General features: G+C 34.3%; 1 protein-coding gene across 1 annotated transcript in view; it reads left to right on the top strand.

The window, feature by feature from the left end:
* The first annotated feature begins 18,828 nt into the window (after window positions 1–18,828).
* Window positions 18,829–19,348, top strand: part of LOC124356557 (rRNA-processing protein FCF1 homolog) — a 40,322-nt gene continuing 39,802 nt past the window's right edge. The window contains exon 1 of the mRNA XM_046807628.1: window positions 18,829–18,989. Within this exon, the coding sequence (XP_046663584.1) occupies window positions 18,987–18,989 (3 nt within the window). The 5' untranslated portion in view covers window positions 18,829–18,986. The remainder of the gene's footprint in view (window positions 18,990–19,348) is intronic.

The following is a 19,348-nucleotide window of genomic DNA, read 5'->3' as shown; positions in this document are numbered from 1 at the left end:
CTCCTGGTTTTGCGTTTTAGAAACTCTTAATAACTGGCCATTTGGGCTGTCCCCCATACAACATCAAACTGTAGGCAAAATGAAGGTTAATCAAGCCATAATATGCTATAATCAGAACCTGAATAGGACAGAATCTACCACTAGAGTCATCAAAACGTAAATGTCCGGGAAAAATCTGCTCCAAACATAGGGCAATCCAAATCAATTCCAGGTCTAGGAATACTTCAAGGAATTTGGAACCGTCAAGTTTTTCTACCATAGCATAATGCAATAAGACGGCTGGCTTGACATTGAAATCTTCTGATCGTAATACGAAAATCAGGACGTTTGATTTTAAAGAGTATACTGTGCGATTGAGACTATTCAAATGCTGGACACAATTGTTAATTTCAACAAAAAATTATTGTCCCAGAATTGTATTTTGCTGTTTTTTTTATGGCTGAAACAGAGTTTCGGCATACTGTTCAAGTCTTCCACGCAGTCATGATAACCCTATGCCATTGACAAAAAATAAGAAAAAATATGACTGAGAATTCCCTAGAGGACTCCCAAACTCAGGTGAATCGGTTCAGAGAATGTATTTGAGATTTGGACAATTTTTTTAGGATTTTTAGTCTGAAATTGTGAGTCAAAACACCAACGCGTTTGATTGCAGCCTCACCGACAGCAATTGACTACATAACTACCACCCTTCTAAGTGTCGTATGTAGGTGGTCAACACAGCTATTTCGGACCACTAAAGCCAAGTCTGTTAACATTGGAGGAAAAATTAAAATCAAAATTGAGCCCAAAATTACTTCAACAATGAGGAAGAGACGGTCAGATAGTATTGCTCTCCTCAACGCTTCTCTTTCCAAAGAAAAGAGAAAAATGTTCAACTCATCTCATTTAGTAAAGCAGCAATCTTATTTTTTTTTTTTTTTTTAAGATTGTTTGAATTATCATCTTAAAGTATGCTGTCCTCATAAAACAATTAAGTTCACCCCAAAATGACCAGAATCAAATGGATCACAAAAGGGATTTTGGTTTCAAGAGGAAAGTTGAACAGTTTCTTAGAAATTAAAAAAAAAACTACCATACACGAAGATTTCAAATGTTTTCCTATATATAAAAGAGAATTGTAGAAAAGTGGTCTGAGCTAACAAAAGATATACCTAATGCATTTAAATAAATTACTTCGTCTAAAATGTTTCTATAACTCTTTGGGACATCATAAATAATTAAAATAATTTGCAGAAACAAATCAGACTCAAAATTGGGGTTGACTAGTGGAGTATGACACTGAGTTTGGGAACGAATATAAGAGATTTTCGCATCTGTTGTGTACGGTATATTTAAAGCTCGCATTTTGTGCTCTTTGAAGTTCGTTTATTTCACTATTCTTTAAATCACACATGGCTGCACAAACATAATCTAATAATGGAAAAACCAATATAGAAATCAGCAGTTTTTTTTTATTTCAATTGACGGCTTGAAACACATCTTTGTAAATTGATGTATACATTGGAAAACCTTTTTAACTATATAGTTAACTTGCTCAGACCACTTAAAATTATTACTTAATCTTAAACCTAAATTAACAATACATTTCTCATAATTTAATGATTCTTCATTAATTTTTACTGACACTATATTATTAAAATCAATGTTATTTAAAATTCGTGAATATCCAATAGTTATAGGTTTACATTTTGATACATTAAGATGTAATCCATGATTTATACACCATCTATACACAATTTTAAATCTTTGTTAATTAATTCAACAGCATTATTAATATTCACAATTACTATGAATATAAAGCTGCATATCATAAGTGTACAACATGGTTTTACTAAACACTACCGAATCTCCTATTCTATTAACATAAATGGAAAACAACATTGCTGATAAAGTAGACCCCTGGGGTACACAGACACTATTCAATTTCCAATCAGAAAATTTGCCTTCAGCTGTTTTGGCCCTTTGGTATCTGTCACAAAAGTAAGCATCAAACCACTTTATTGCATCAAAACTAAAGTTATATCACTCTAATATTTTTTTTTTTTTTTTTTGACTTTAATTTATTTACAATCTGTTTATATACAACAAACAATAAGTAAATTTGATGATAAATCTTAAGGACATGGTTAATCAAAGTTCATTAACCTTAATTAACATAAACATTTAAGAGATTGTTCATCTTTAAAATCGATCAGCTAAGTTTAAGAAATCATGTCTTTTTAGCCGAAATTGATGGTCACTGTTGTCCAGCAGATTAATAGCCAAGTAGTTAGGATGAGAGTTTAATTTGTTTTGATACTTGATGCAGAACTTTGGAATTTCTTCAGTAACAAAAAGGGATATTCGTGTCTCTGTGAATGACTTCATTACGAACATACCATGGGGCCTGTAATATCTTTCGGAGAACTTTAGATTGGAAACGCTGTATAATTTCAATATTTGATGTAGAAGCAACTCCCCACAGTTGAATTCCGTACGTCCAGATGGGCTTTAGAACAGTCTTGTACAACAACAGTTTGCTTTCTATTGATAAATGGGATTTGTTCCCAAAAAGCCAATTTAGTTTTGAAAATTTTGAATTTAATTGGAGCCTTTTGTTCCATATGTGTGGTTTCCAAGTCAGCTTCCTATCGAGATGTACACCCAGATACTTAGCTTCATTTCTTTGAGGAATTTGAATGTTGTTTAAAAACACTGGTGGACAGGTGTCATGTTTCAACGTAAATGTGACGTGAACAGATTTAGTTTCATTCACTTTAATTCTCCAAGTTTTAAGCCAAACTGTGATAGAATTTAAGTTAGTTTGTAGAATTTGTGACGCTACAACATGGTTGGAGTGGGATGCCAGTACGGCAGTGTCATCGGCGAATGTTGCTGTCAAAGAATTTTGATTAGTTGGAATGTCTGCAGTGAAAATTAAGTACAGCACTGGTCCTAGTACACTTCCCTGAGGTACACCAGAGTTTATTTCATTCAGATCTGAAAGACAATCATCAAACTTGATTTGAAAATACCTTCGTTCTAAATAAGATTTTATAATGTTGTAAACAGTGTGAGGTAGATGACTTTTTATTTTAAATAGAAGCCCTTCATGCCACACTTTGTCAAAGGCTTGACTCACATCGAGAAATGCTGCAGAACAAAATTTTCTTGATTCCAAATCTTGCCTTATTATATTAGCTACTCTATGGACTTGTTCGATAGTGGAGTGGTGCACTCTGAAACCAAACTGATGATTGGGAATTAAATTGCATTCAGTTATAAAAACCTGAAGTCGTTTTAAAAATAACTTTTCGAATAATTTAGAAGGTATAGGTAGTAGACTGATTGGCCTGTAGGACATTACTTCGTTTTGAGGTTTTCCTGGCTTAGGAACAACAATAACTTGAGCCACCTTCCATTGTGATGGGAAGTATTCAAGCCTCAAAATAGCATTAAATACGAAGGTAAGAAAGAGTATGGCTTTCCTAGGAAGCTCTTGTAGTATCTTACCTGTTATTAACTCATAACCAGGGGCCTTTTTGGGATTAAGATTTTTAATCTCATCATATATTTCAGATGGTTTAAAGGAGCCAATAGGTAGTGAGAGTTGGTTAGGTGAATCAAGAAACTCCTTTACAACATGTCTATTATCAAAGTTGTTATCTACAGGGTATGGTTTGAAAACATTACTAAAATATGCAGCAAACAAATCAGTTTTCTCTCTGTTACTTTTCGCCCAAGAACCATCTGGTTTAGATATTGGAGGAATGGGCACTTGCGGTTTCTTTGTGCTTTTTGTTACTTTCCATAAAGAATAGTCTGTTGCTTCAGTTGGGGAGAGATTTGAAGTGAATTCTTGAAACCATATGTTTTTTAAGTTTTTAAGCAAAATCTTTAACTGTCTTGATGCTCTGTTAAACATTGTTTTATCTCTTACATTTCTAGAATTTTGCCATATTCTTCGTAAGCGACGTTTTTGAGCAATGTGCTGCTTAATATATATTGGGTAATTGATATTGCCACACGTTGTATTATTAAGTTCAGGCGTTGCACTCCAAGCAGATTTCTGAACAGTATAATTAAAAATTTCCACAGCGTTGTCTATTTCCTCTCTTGTTTTAAGTGATATATTAAGACTTAAACTGTCATTTAACGTTTCACGAAACTTCACCCAGTTTGTGCCTTTATTCGATAAGGACGCTGCCTTTTCTTTCAATACAAATGATGAACTTATTGATAGGATGACCGGAGAGTGATCGGACGACAAATCAAGAGATGAAACAGCCTCCATATAGTTAGGAGAAATACCTCCCGTAACAAAGAAATCAAGAAGATCTGGAATTTTGTTGGGATCTGAAGGCCAATAGGTTGGTTCCCCTGTAGATACGTAACTCAAGTGATTGTCATTCATGCAATTTAACAAATTTCTACCTCTAGGGTTAATCAACCTTGAACCCCACATGACATGTTTGGCATTAAAGTCACCACCTGCTACAAAACGAGGCCCTAAAGTTTCGAAAAATTCGTTGAATTGAAGTTTGGTAATATTGTGCCTCGGGGGACAGTAAACACCAGAAAATGTAAGTGGTCCCATCCAGTCCTCAACCACTATGCTTGTAGCTTGAATATGATCTTCTTGAAATCTAGGTAATTCATAATGTTTTATTTGTTTTCTGATTAGCACAGCGCTACCTCCATGCGCCGTATTGTCAGGGTGGTTTGTAGAATAAAAAGTAAAATTTGGGATTTTGAAAAAATTTAAGTTTGTAAAGTGGGTCTCAGAAATTAACATAATATCTATTTTGTGTATTGAAATAAAAAGTTGAATATCTTGGCCATGTCGGGCCAAGCCATTGGCATTCCAGAGTCCAATCCTATAAAATCTATTCATTTTAGTTTTGATATGACAGTTGTCAATAGGTTAATCAATGTACCTATTTGCTGGGCTTGTTGAGACATCATCATTTCGAACTTATTTAAAAATCCATCAATTATTTGATTCAGATTGTGATTTGCTTCTACATTTGATTGACCTGATGCCACTCTAGCATAAGATAAGGTTGGTGATACTGGTTGAGACTGATTACCTGTTGAATTTTGAGTACGAACAGATATAGGTCTATCTACTTCTCGATCTTGCACTGGAGGAGGAGTGTCTTTTTTTAACGCTGGTCTTAGAGGTGGAAAAGCCTTTTTCTTAATATCTTTGTAAATAGAGCAACCTTTATAGTTGGCTGGGTGCTCACCACCACATAATACACATTTGGGAGGAACATTTACAGATTTATTACAGCTGCTAGTATCATGATCTGAGCCGCATTTTACACAGCGGTTTTGGTACCAGCAGTAAGCCTTTGTGTGCCCATATCTTTGACACTTTTTGCACTGCACCACATCATTACGTTTGTAAGGGGGCTCAAGTACAATTTTGGCATTTAGTAGGAATTCAATTTTAAAAATGTCTTTGTTGTTTGATGCTGGCTCTAAGTCTACAAAAAAAAATTGACAGTGGATCTTTAGATTTGCTACTTCTAAGGTTCGACACATTCCTAACTTTGTGGTTATAAGCTTCTATAGCTGTTTTAATTTCCTGGGGTTCCGTAGAGAAGTGCATATTCTTAAGCACTACTCTATAAGCTCTGTCACCCTTTATTTGGTATGTATGGAAGTTTACTTTCATGTTAGTTAAATGTTTGACTAATGCGCGGTAGGCTTCAATAGTATCAGTGTTAATTTTTACTTTATCTCTAGCTATGCATTTAAATGAATATGACTCTTTTTTAATTACTTGTTCAATGTTTACCATCATTTTACTTATGTTGACAATGTTGGGGACAAATATAGGTGGAGGCCTCACCTTCGTCCTACATTTGTCGTCATTCATCGTTTCTTCTTCAGAGCCTAGGTTGGCGTTACTCAGCATTTCAAATCTGTTGTGCAATTCAATAGGTCTAGCAGTTTTTGCAACGTTCTCTGTAGGTCTACAAGGTTTCTTAACATCTGAAACGTTGGCTGTTGACAAATGTCTTTTGTTTCTAGTTGTTTCGATTTGCCACTCGTTTTGATTATTGACATCGTCATTAGAAATAGTTTTTCCTGAAATGATGTTCATTGTTTGCTTATTAGAACAATAATTGTGATCATTAGTTATGGTATCAAAATCCAAACAGTTTGAGTTGTTTGAAGGGGCAAATTTTAAGTTGTCCATTACCTTCTCACTTGAAAAACTACTAATAGTAAACAAACACTGAAAACAATTAAAGTTAACGGGTAAGGTTAGTTGTAGGAAAAGTACTGGAAAAAAAAAAGATTACGAAAAAAATCTAAACATTTTTATGTAAATTATGAACAAAAATGTTTTAAGAACTGTTTTATATAGTTTTAACCACTAATTGGGTAAAAAAAACTACATTTTAAATTAAAATAAAGGACACAACACTGAAACAGCACAGCTGGGGTTCACAGTCTCTCTGTTAGTACTCTAATATTGACAGTAACAGTTCATGATTTACAGTATCAAAGGCTCTAGTAAAATCAAGTAACATTAACACAGTCAATTGCCTTTGATCCATTGCTCTTCTTATGCCATCGGTTACTCTAATCAAAGCTGTTTGTGTGCTAAATGAGGCTCTATATCCAGACTGATATTTATATAAAATATTGTTATCATTTAAAAAACTTATATACTTGTTGATACACTAACTTATCTAATACTTTACCTAAAACACATAATAAGTTTATTGGTCTATAATGCTTACACTCTACTGGATTTTTTATTTTAAGAAGTGGTACTAAGGAATATTTCCACTAACTAGGATATACACATTTCTCCAATGAATAATTAAAAATATGACACAATACAAGTTGTATCTCTTCAAAAATTAAATACTTGGTATCCACATGTGAGTTAAATTGACCTAATGTTATTTTGTCGGGCTGCATTCCTTATGGCTTACCAAAACTATTTATATTTTATAGCAATGAATAACAGAGCAATCTAGTCTAATTGACCATTTTGAGAAAAAGTTACAGAATGCAGTCAACAGAATTTGTGTTTCTAGTAGAATGATAAATAGAATAGATGAATTTGAATTTGTACCACTAGCCAGGCATGGTACCACTCCATGAGAGACTGCGATGAAAAAAATTTAGCACCGACATTTAACATGGACTTTTCACTCCATTTAAACTAAGTCATAAAACTAATACATATGATTACGCAATTTTAAATGTATATAACAGCTTTACACAGTGCGTGACAGTACCATGATGAACTGCCGCAGCTCCCACTAATTCAGGTCAATGATTCCATGATTTATTCAGCCATTCAGTACAAGGTGTAGGGTACAAAAAACCAAATATTAAAAAGACCATGCGTTATTGTAAAGTATTTGTCTAAACTCAATATGAAAAATAACAAGATGCACTCCATGCAGGATTACTCGTGAATGCGAGATATTAACTCAGGATTAATTTATATCCAGAGATACAAAATCTAATTCACAAAATTCATTTCACCGTACAACAAATGTCACGTAACTAATGTTTTAATTCATTAAATAATTTATTTTTAAGCAGGTTTCTGAACTTATTTGGAAAATGCCAAACATTCATAAATTTGAAACAGGAAAATAATTTAATCAGAATCAAGGCCGGAGGCATTCGTCATCAGACCCTCTTAAATTTTAAATGTTATCTAGAAGGTTTCGTGATAAGATTTTTAGTGGTAATTAACGTTTACGGCTTTAGGAATACTGTACAGACGGTATTAAATTGCTATCGGCTTCACAGATGTCTTAAAGTTAACTTCATACTTATACTATTATCCCCTTTATCTATATTGAAAAAGTTAATATAAATTACAGTAAAAAGAAACTTCCAAATTAAAGAGCAGCTAGGTATTAGTGTATAAATCAAAGCCTGTAATATGTCGATACAAAAAAACGACCATTGAAAAAGAGGTTTAATTTAGTAAATACTAGTTTTTTTTTTTACTTTAATTTATTTACAATCTGTTTATATACAACAAACAATAAGTAAATTTGATGATAAATCTTAAGGACATGGTTAATCAAAGTTCATTAACCTTAATTAACATAAACATTTAAGAGATTGTTCATCTTTAAAATCGATCAGCTAAGTTTAAGAAATCATGTCTTTTTAGCCGAAATTTATGGTCACTGTTGTCCAGCAGATTAATAGCCAAGTAGTTAGGATGAGAGTTTAATTTGTTTTGATACTTGATGCAGAACTTTGGAATTTCTTCAGTAACAAAAGGGATATTCGTGTCTCTGTGAATGACTTCATTACGAACATACCATGGGGCCTGTAATATCTTTCGGAGAACTTTAGATTGGAAACGCTGTATAATTTCAATATTTGATGTAGAAGCAACTCCCCACAGTTGAATTCCGTACGTCCAGATGGGCTTTAGAACAGTCTTGTACAACAACAGTTTGCTTTCTATTGATAAATGGGATTTGTTCCCAAAAAGCCAATTTAGTTTTGAAAATTTTGAATTTAATTGGAGCCTTTTGTTCCATATGTGTGGTTTCCAAGTCAGCTTCCTATCGAGATGTACACCCAGATACTTAGCTTCATTTCTTTGAGGAATTTGAATGTTGTTTAAAAACACTGGTGGACAGGTGTCATGTTTCAACGTAAATGTGACGTGAACAGATTTAGTTTCATTCACTTTAATTCTCCAAGTTTTAAGCCAAACTGTGATAGAATTTAAGTTAGTTTGTAGAATTTGTGATGCTACAACATGGTTGGAGTGGGATGCCAGTACGGCAGTGTCATCGGCGAATGTTGCTGTCAAAGAATTTTGATTAGTTGGAATGTCTGCAGTGAAAATTAAGTACAGCACTGGTCCTAGTACACTTCCCTGAGGTACACCAGAGTTTATTTCATTCAGATCTGAAAGACAATCATCAAACTTGATTTGAAAATACCTTCGTTCTAAATAAGATTTTATAATGTTGTAAACAGTGTGAGGTAGATGACTTTTTATTTTAAATAGAAGCCCTTCATGCCACACTTTGTCAAAGGCTTGACTCACATCGAGAAATGCTGCAGAACAAAATTTTTTTGATTCCAAATCTTGCCTTATTATATTAGCTACTCTATGGACTTGTTCGATAGTGGAGTGGTGCACTCTGAAACCAAACTGATGATTGGGAATTAAATTGCATTCAGTTATAAAAACCTGAAGTCGTTTTAAAAATAACTTTTCGAATAATTTAGAAGGTATAGGTAGTAGACTGATTGGCCTGTAGGACATTACTTCGTTTTGAGGTTTTCCTGGCTTAGGAACAACAATAACTTGAGCCACCTTCCATTGTGATGGGAAGTATTCAAGCCTCAAAATAGCATTAAATACGAAGGTAAGAAAGAGTATGGCTTTCCTAGGAAGCTCTTGTAGTATCTTACCTGTTATTAACTCATAACCAGGGGCCTTTTTGGGATTAAGATTTTTAATCTCATCATATATTTCAGATGGTTTAAAGGAGCCAATAGGTAGTGAGAGTTGGTTAGGTGAATCAAGAAACTCCTTTACAACATGTCTATTATCAAAGTTGTTATCTACAGGGTATGGTTTGAAAACATTACTAAAATATGCAGCAAACAAATCAGTTTTCTCTCTGTTACTTTTCGCCCAAGAACCATCTGGTTTAGATATTGGAGGAATGGGCACTTGCGGTTTCTTTGTGCTTTTTGTTACTTTCCATAAAGAATAGTCTGTTGCTTCAGTTGGGGAGAGATTTGAAGTGAATTCTTGAAACCATATGTTTTTTAAGTTTTTAAGCAAAATCTTTAACTGTCTTGATGCTCTGTTAAACATTGTTTTATCTCTTACATTTCTAGAATTTTGCCATATTCTTCGTAAGCGAGGTTTTTGAGCAATGTGCTGCTTAATATATATTGGGTAATTGATATTGCCACACGTTGTATTATTAAGTTCAGGCGTTGCACTCCAAGCAGATTTCTGAACAGTATAATTAAAAATTTCCACAGCGTTGTCTATTTCCTCTCTTGTTTTAAGTGATATATTAAGACTTAAACTGTCATTTAACGTTTCACGAAACTTCACCCAGTTTGTGCCTTTATTCGATAAGGACGCTGCCTTTTCTTTCAATACAAATGATGAACTTATTGATAGGATGACCGGAGAGTGATCGGACGACAAATCAAGAGATGAAACAGCCTCCATATAGTTAGGAGAAATACCTCCCGTAACAAAGAAATCAAGAAGATCTGGAATTTTGTTGGGATCTGAAGGCCAATAGGTTGGTTCCCCTGTAGATACGTAACTCAAGTGATTGTCATTCATGCAATTTAACAAATTTCTACCTCTAGGGTTAATCAACCTTGAACCCCACATGACATGTTTGGCATTAAAGTCACCACCTGCTACAAAACGAGGCCCTAAAGTTTCGAAAAATTCGTTGAATTGAAGTTTGGTAATATTGTGCCTCGGGGGACAGTAAACACCAGAAAATGTAAGTGGTCCCATCCAGTCCTCAACCACTATGCTTGTAGCTTGAATATGATCTTCTTGAAATCTAGGTAATTCATAATGTTTTATTTGTTTTCTGATTAGCACAGCGCTACCTCCATGCGCCGTATTGTCAGGGTGGTTTGTAGAATAAAAAGTAAAATTTGGGATTTTGAAAAAATTTAAGTTTGTAAAGTGGGTCTCAGAAATTAACATAATATCTATTTTGTGTATTGAAATAAAAAGTTGAATATCTTGGCCATGTCGGGCCAAGCCATTGGCATTCCAGAGTCCAATCCTATAAAATCTATTCATTTTAGTTTTGATATGACAGTTGTCAATAGGTTAATCAATGTACCTATTTGCTGGGCTTGTTGAGACATCATCATTTCGAACTTATTTAAAAATCCATCAATTATTTGATTCAGATTGTGATTTGCTTCTACATTTGATTGACCTGATGCCACTCTAGCATAAGATAAGGTTGGTGATACTGGTTGAGACTGATTACCTGTTGAATTTTGAGTACGAACAGATATAGGTCTATCTACTTCTCGATCTTGCACTGGAGGAGGAGTGTCTTTTTTTAACGCTGGTCTTAGAGGTGGAAAAGCCTTTTTCTTAATATCTTTGTAAATAGAGCAACCTTTATAGTTGGCTGGGTGCTCACCACCACATAATACACATTTGGGAGGAACATTTACAGATTTATTACAGCTGCTAGTATCATGATCTGAGCCGCATTTTACACAGCGGTTTTGGTACCAGCAGTAAGCCTTTGTGTGCCCATATCTTTGACACTTTTTGCACTGCACCACATCATTACGTTTGTAAGGGGGCTCAAGTACAATTTTGGCATTTAGTAGGAATTCAATTTTAAAAATGTCTTTGTTGTTTGATGCTGGCTCTAAGTCTACAAAAAAAATTGACAGTGGATCTTTAGATTTGCTACTTCTAAGGTTCGACACATTCCTAACTTTGTGGTTATAAGCTTCTATAGCTGTTTTAATTTCCTGGGGTTCCGTAGAGAAGTGCATATTCTTAAGCACTACTCTATAAGCTCTGTCACCCTTTATTTGGTATGTATGGAAGTTTACTTTCATGTTAGTTAAATGTTTGACTAATGCGCGGTAGGCTTCAATAGTATCAGTGTTAATTTTTACTTTATCTCTAGCTATGCATTTAAATGAATATGACTCTTTTTTAATTACTTGTTCAATGTTTACCATCATTTTACTTATGTTGACAATGTTGGGGACAAATATAGGTGGAGGCCTCACCTTCGTCCTACATTTGTCGTCATTCATCGTTTCTTCTTCAGAGCCTAGGTTGGCGTTACTCAGCATTTCAAATCTGTTGTGCAATTCAATAGGTCTAGCAGTTTTTGCAACGTACTCTGTAGGTCTACAAGGTTTCTTAACATCTGAAACGTTGGCTGTTGACAAATGTCTTTTGTTTCTAGTTGTTTCGATTTGCCACTCGTTTTGATTATTGACATCGTCATTAGAAATAGTTTTTTCCTGAAATGATGTTCATTGTTTGCTTATTAGAACAATAATTGTGATCATTAGTTATGGTATCAAAATCCAAACAGTTTGAGTTGTTTGAAGGGGCAAATTTTAAGTTGTCCATTACCTTCTCACTTGAAAAACTACTAATAGTAAACAAACACTGAAAACAATTAAAGTTAACGGGTAAGGTTAGTTGTAGGAAAAAGTACTGGAAAAAAAAGATTACGAAAAAAATCTAAACATTTTTATGTAAATTATGAACAAAAATGTTTTAAGAACTGTTTTATATAGTTTTAACCACTAATTGGGTAAAAAAAACTACATTTTAAATTAAAATAAAGGACACAACACTGAAACAGCACAGCTGGGGTTCACTTTCCGTGTTTTCGTCTCAATTGACGGCTTGAAACACATCTTTGTAAATTGATATATACATTGGAAAACCTTTTTTAACTATATAGTTAACTTGCTCAGACCACTTAAAATTATTACTTAATCTTAAACCTAAATTAACAATACATTTTCTCATAGTTTAATGATTCCTCATTAATTTTTACTGACACTATATTATTACAATCAATGTTATTTAAAATTCGTGAATATACAATAGTTATAGGTTTACATTTTGATACATTAAGATGTAAATCCCATGATTTATACCACCATCTATACACAATTTTAAAATATTTGTTAATTAATTCAACAGCATTATTAATATTCACAATTACTATGAATATAAAGCTGCATATCATAAGTGTACAACATGGTTTTACTAAACACTACCGAATCTCCTATTCTATTAACATAAATGGAAAACAAACATTTGCTGATAAAGTAGACCCCTGGGGTACACAGACACTATTCAATTTCCAATCCGAAAAAATTGCCTTCAGCTGTTTTGGCCCTTTGGTATCTGTCACAAAAGTAAGCACCAAACCACTTTATTGCCATCAAAACTAAAGTTATATCACTCTAATATTGACACTAACAGTTCATGATGATTTACAGTATCAAAGGCTCTAAGTAAAATCAAGTAACATTAACACAGTCAATTGCCTTTGATCCATTGCTCTTCTTATGCCATCGGTTACTCCTAATCAAAGCTGTTTGTGTGCTAAATGAGGCTCTATATCCAGACTGATATTTATATAAAATATTGTTATTCATTTAAAAAACTTATATACTTGTTGATACACTAACTTATCTAATACTTTACCTAAAACACATAATAAATTTTATTGGTCTATAATGCTTACACTCTACTGGATTTTTTATTTTTAAGAAGTGGTTCTAAGAAATATTTCCACTAACTAGGATATACACATTTCTCCCAATGAATAATTAAAAATATGACACAATACAAGTTGTATCTCTTCAAAAATTAAATACTTGGTATCCACCATGTGAGTTAAATTGACCTAATGTTATTTTGTCGGGCTGTATTCCTTATGGCTTACCAAAACTATTTATATTTTATAGCAATGAATAACAGAGCAATCTAGTCTAATTGACCATTTTGAGAAAAAGTTACAGAATGCAGTCAACAGAATTTGTGTTTCTAGTAGAATGATAAATAGAATAGATGAATTTGAATTTGTAACCACTAGCCAGGCATGGTACCACTCCATGAGAGACTGCGATGAAAAAAAAAATTTAGCACCGACATTTAACATGGACTTTCCACTCCATTTAAAAACTAAGTCATAAAACTAATACATATGATTACGCAATTTTAAATGTATATAAGGCTTTACACAGTGCGTGACAGTACCATGATGAACTGCCGCAGCTCCCACTAATTCAGATCAATGATTCCATGATTTATTATTCAGCCATTCAGTACAAGGTGTAGGGTACAAAAAACCAAAATATTAAAAAGACCATGCGTTATTGTAAAGTATTTGTCTCAAAACTCAATATGAAAAAATAACAAGATGCACTCCATGCAGGATTTACTCGTGAATGCAAGATATTAACTCAGGATTTAAATTTAATATCCAGAGATACAAAATCTAATTCACAAAATTCATTTCACCGTACAACAAATGCCACGTAACTAATGCTTTTAATGCATTAAATAATTTATTTTTAGGCAGGTTTCTGAACTTATTTGGAAATTGCCAAACATTCATAAATTTGAAACAGGAAAATAATTTAATCAGAATCAAGGCCGGAGGCATTTCGTCCATCAGACCCTCTTAAATTTTAAATGTTATCTAGAAGGTTTCGTGATAAGATTTTTAGTGGTAATTAACGTTTTCGGCTTTAGGAATTACTGTACAGACGGTATTAAATTGCTATCGGCTTCACAAATGTCCTTAAAGTTAAATTCATACTTATATTATTATCCCCTTTTATCTATATTGAAAAAGTTAATATAAATTACAGTAAAAAGAAACTTCCAAATTAAAGAGCAGCTCATTTTGGCGAGGATAAACCACCTCCGATCTTCGTACCCAACGTTGTAAACGTAAGAGCATTATAACCGCTATTGAAAACTGTTATCCCAAATGACAACTACACATTTAAATGCCTCAGACAAAACAAATTCAAAGTTAATACAACAACTATTGACGGTTATCGGAAGCTGGTGCACAAACTAAAAGAGTTGCAGGTCACCTTTCATACCTACCAAATCAAACAAGAGAAAAGCATATCGCGTGGTTTTAAAAAATATGCACTTTTTCCACTGATGTGTTGCGGACATTAAGATTGCTATTGAATCCTGTGGGTTCCAGGTTCGCAACGTAATGAATATGAGACAGCATAAAACCAAAGCACCTCTTTCAATGTTCTTTGTTGATCTGGAACCAAATCCGTGTAACAAAGATATATTTAATATCGAGTACCTCCTTAATGCAAAAATTACCTTTGAACCACCGCTCAGGAAATCCGAGATCGTTCAGTGTAAGCGATGTCAAAGTTATGGACACACCAAAACGTATTGCTGGCACCCTTACAGGTGCGTTAAATGTGGCCAGAACCATGACAACACGGGCATGTTTGAAATCCAGTGATTACCCCACCCACCTGCGCTCTATGTGAGGGGAACCACCCGGCGAACTACAAAGGTTGTTTTGTGTACCGCGAACTTAAACAAAAATCGTTTCCCCCCCGATCAGACCCAAGGTACCTGAAAGTAAAACTCATGATCAATCACCTCGGGGAGCCCAAGAAGTGGTAAGAACCTCCCAGTCCATCCACTTTTCGAATCCTGCCGGGACGATCATATGCACAGGTGGCATCCAACTCGATGTCCTGAAAGATAACAGTACTCAAAAACGCTTTAAAGTAAAACACTTAACGACTTTTTCAGCAAATTTGAAAAAAATAATGATACAACAGGCTGAACAGATAGGTACTTTAATGAAACCTATTGTCTTCCGTCATTTCGAAGCTAAAATGAATATTTTTTTATAGAATAGCACTTTGGAACGCCAATGGCTTGAGTAACCATACTCAAGAGGTTAAAATATTTCTTGGTCTTCATAAAGTTGATATTATGCTTATCTCCGAAACTCACTTCACAGATATGACACATTTCAAAATTCCTTTTTACTCTCTGTATCACTGTAATCATCCAGATAATACTGCTCATGGTGGTAGTGCGGTAATTAGTTAAAAATAGTATAAAAACACCATGCCATACCTGCTTATATAAGTATAATTATATTCAAGCTTCCAGTGTTGTGATTGAAGACTGGTCAGGTCCACTCACGGTATCTTCTGTGTATACCCCTCCTCGTCATAACGTTTACATACCAGCAATACAGCGACTTCTTCAATACCTTGGGTTGTAGATTTATTGCGGGGGGTGACTTTAATGCGAAACACACCATGTGGGGCTCTCGGCTGTGCAATCCCAGAGGCCGTAATCTCCTTAAGACTATCAACGACAATACTATCAATATTTTTCTACGGGAGAACCGACTTATTGGCCTACTGATCCCTTAAAAATTCCTGATTTGCTTGATTTCTTCGTGACTAAAGGTATTTCCCAAAACGTAACACACGTGTAGAATCTTGTCTTGATTTATCCTCAGACCATTCTCCATTGATCTTCACTTTAAGTTCATATGTCATTACTACAGAGGGTCCACTTTGCGGTTAAGTTCTAAATATACTGACTGGGACCAATTTCGATCTCTTCTTGATGAAAACTTGCATTTTACACGTTTCCTTGAAGGACAAATGGTGAAATAGATGAAGCTGTTGAATTGTTTAACAGGACAGTCCCAGAAGTGTGCTTGGCAATCAACGCGCATCAACGAAATGGAACCACTAATGGCCTGAACTACCCTCTTAGCATCAAGAAAAAAAGATTGCTCAAAAAAGAAGACTTCGTAGGATTTGGCAAAATTCCAGGAATCCCTCGTGATAAAAAACAACTTCAATAGAGCGGCGCGGGGATTTGAAACGTTTTTGTTATCTAACTTCTAATAATGAAAGGTTTTCAGGTTTTTTTACTGCAAGTCTAAACTCCTACAGAAGACACGAAATATCAATGTGGAAAACTACTAAACACATAACTAGTCCAAGAGTGCCCGATTCCTCCGATTTATCTTGCCAGGTGGTGGCTGGGCCAAGAACAACAAGGAGAAAGCTGAAGTATTTCGCTACGCACTTACGCGATGTGTTCAAGCCCAGTGACTCAGCTCAAGCTCCTGACCCAGAAATTGAATACTTATTAGAATCACCAACCCAACTATCACTTCCTGTTCAGCCCTTTACTCTCTCTGAAGTAAACTGAAATAATTGTGAAACAATTGAAGCCGTACAAAGCTCCTGGGTATGACCTCATTACAGGAAGGATTTTAAAAGAACTGCCGAGGAAAAGCTATTATGTTTTTTGACTTTTGTCTTCAACGCAATATTGAGAATTGAGCATTTTCCAGCACAGTGGAAATTATCGGAAAATTGTCATGGTAGCTAAACCTGGGAAGGCCTCCACATCAGGTTAGTTCTTATAGGCCCATAAGTCTATTGCCTGTGACTTTCAAAAAGTTTTTGAGAAGCTTTTTCTAAAACGATTTCAGCAAGTTATTGATAGCGGCAACCTTATCCCCAACCATTCAGTTTGGTTTCCGCCAGAAGCACTCTACCATTGAGCAGATTCATCGTGTGGTCAATGTAGTGAAGGAAGATCTGGAAGCAAAAAGATACTGCTCGGCTGTCTTTCTTGATATCAGTCAGGCTTTTGATAAAGTTTGGCATGAGGGTCTCCTCTATAAATTAAAACTACTAGTTCCTCATTCTTTCTTTAATGTCATCAAGAAATTGTCAAAACAGGTTTTTTTTCGAGTCAAATTTCAAGACGAATACTCCGACCTCCACAAAATTGAGGCGGGGGCGTTCCACAAGGCAAGTGTATTGGGTCCCATCTTCTACACCCTCTTCACATCTGACATACCTGTACGAGCCGATGTCACCATGGCCACCTTTGCTGATGATACCGCTATACTAGCCTCTCATGAAGTCCCAGGAATTGCATCCCAACGACTACAATCTGAGCTGGATGACTTGTCGGAGTGGCTTGTGTGAGATGGAGGGTGAAGGTTAATGAAAACCAAGTCCACCTATGTAACTTTCACAACAAGGCCTGCTAACTGCCCACCTGTCTCTTAATAATGTCCTCCACCCCCCCAATCTGAAGAAGTGAAATATCTGGGTATGCATCTAGACCGAAGACTAACTTGGCGTTCTCATATCTGGCACAAAAGATTATTTTAAACTCAAAATTCAAAAAAATATCCTGGCTTTTAAACAAGAGGTCGAAATTTATCATTAAGAAATAAGTTGTTAGTATACAAGGTGATTTTGAAACCTGTTTTGGACTTATGGTATACAGCTTTGGGGTACAGCCAGTAACTCCAACATCGAAATTCCTCCAACGTTTTCAGTCTAAAGTCCTTCGGAAACATCCTGGAAGCTCCGTGGTATTAACTAATCAATTAATACATCAAGACACCAAAATTCCCACAGTAAAAGAGGAAATAACTCGCTACAGCAAGAAGTACCAAGACGAGCTGTATTTCTCATCCGAACTATCTTGCGATGAACCTGTTTGATAATAGTGCGTCAGTTACACGTCTGAAGAGGACACTCAATCCTGGACTTACCTCTTAGGTTCTAATTTCAAACTTTCTTTGTTTATTTGTGTTAGCTCTATCGCTGGATAGAGTCCTAACTCGTGTTAATTTATTATTTTATCTAATTTACTTATTGTTCTAAGAATGTCTGAACAGATTGTAAATAAAAATTGTCAAAAAAAAAAAAATTACTTGTTACAAGAATGCTTAATACAGAATCGAATACTTAAAGGAATCGAATACAGTGTATTTAAAAAGCAACATTTATTATTTTTATATTATTATAATATATATATATATATATATATATATATATATATATATATAGTATTCATTGAAGGGTTTTATATATATATATATATATATATATATATATATAGTATTCATTGAAGGGTTTTATATATATATATATATATATATATATATATATTATATATATATATATATATATATATATATATATATATATATATATATATATATATATAATTCTTTGAATACTTGAAGAGTATTACTTATATATATATAGTATAACATGGGCCTTCAATGAATACTTGAATATAAATTAATACAACTATAGCTCTTGAATATTTTATTTTAATACTATTAGTTCAAACGAATGAATACTGTAAGTTTGAATTCGATTCTTTTACAGAAATCATATTCACGTCAAAAGTATCCGAATTCATTTTGAGGTATTCGGATATGTGAATACCCAGGTTGTGTTCGAATACTGTTCGATTCTGTATTCGATTATCCCACCAACATTAAAGCAATAAAGCATATTGTAGAGACTATCGGGTAGACCGCAGTGAACAGTGAATAGTGATGTCAATTTGAATAAAAGTTTTTTTGAATTTTGGAAGTTTGAACAAAGCTGCAAAACAATATCTGAGAGCGAAAATGGTAAGATCATAATATTTAAATAGGTTATTCCAATCTCAATTAATTTAAGGCCTTCCTTAACTTATTTATACATGTTAGGTTATTGTTTACAAGTTTCATTCACATGTTTTGTTGATGTTTTGAAATAAAGAAGTGAATAGGATAGAAATATTAATTAAACGAAAGTGAAGAAAGGCAGATAAAACTTAAAAGGGTAGAAAATCCTTTTGGGTATGGTTGTAGGCTCTCGGGAAGGGAGTTTGCACTAGGTAGGCATGTAGGATGGTTTGCATATGTAGGATGGTTGGCTCTTAGCCCTATAGCTGGTAACTACAACTCCTGTAGTGGCAGCTATGTTTGCTTCATTTACAAGCACTTAT

The sequence above is a fragment of the Homalodisca vitripennis genome, chromosome 3 (genome assembly GCF_021130785.1).
Source record: "Homalodisca vitripennis isolate AUS2020 chromosome 3, UT_GWSS_2.1, whole genome shotgun sequence".
Lineage (NCBI taxonomy): Eukaryota > Metazoa > Arthropoda > Insecta > Hemiptera > Cicadellidae > Homalodisca > Homalodisca vitripennis.
The sequence above is the reverse complement of the archived record's forward strand: the minus strand, read 5'-3'. Positions and strand labels throughout refer to the sequence as shown.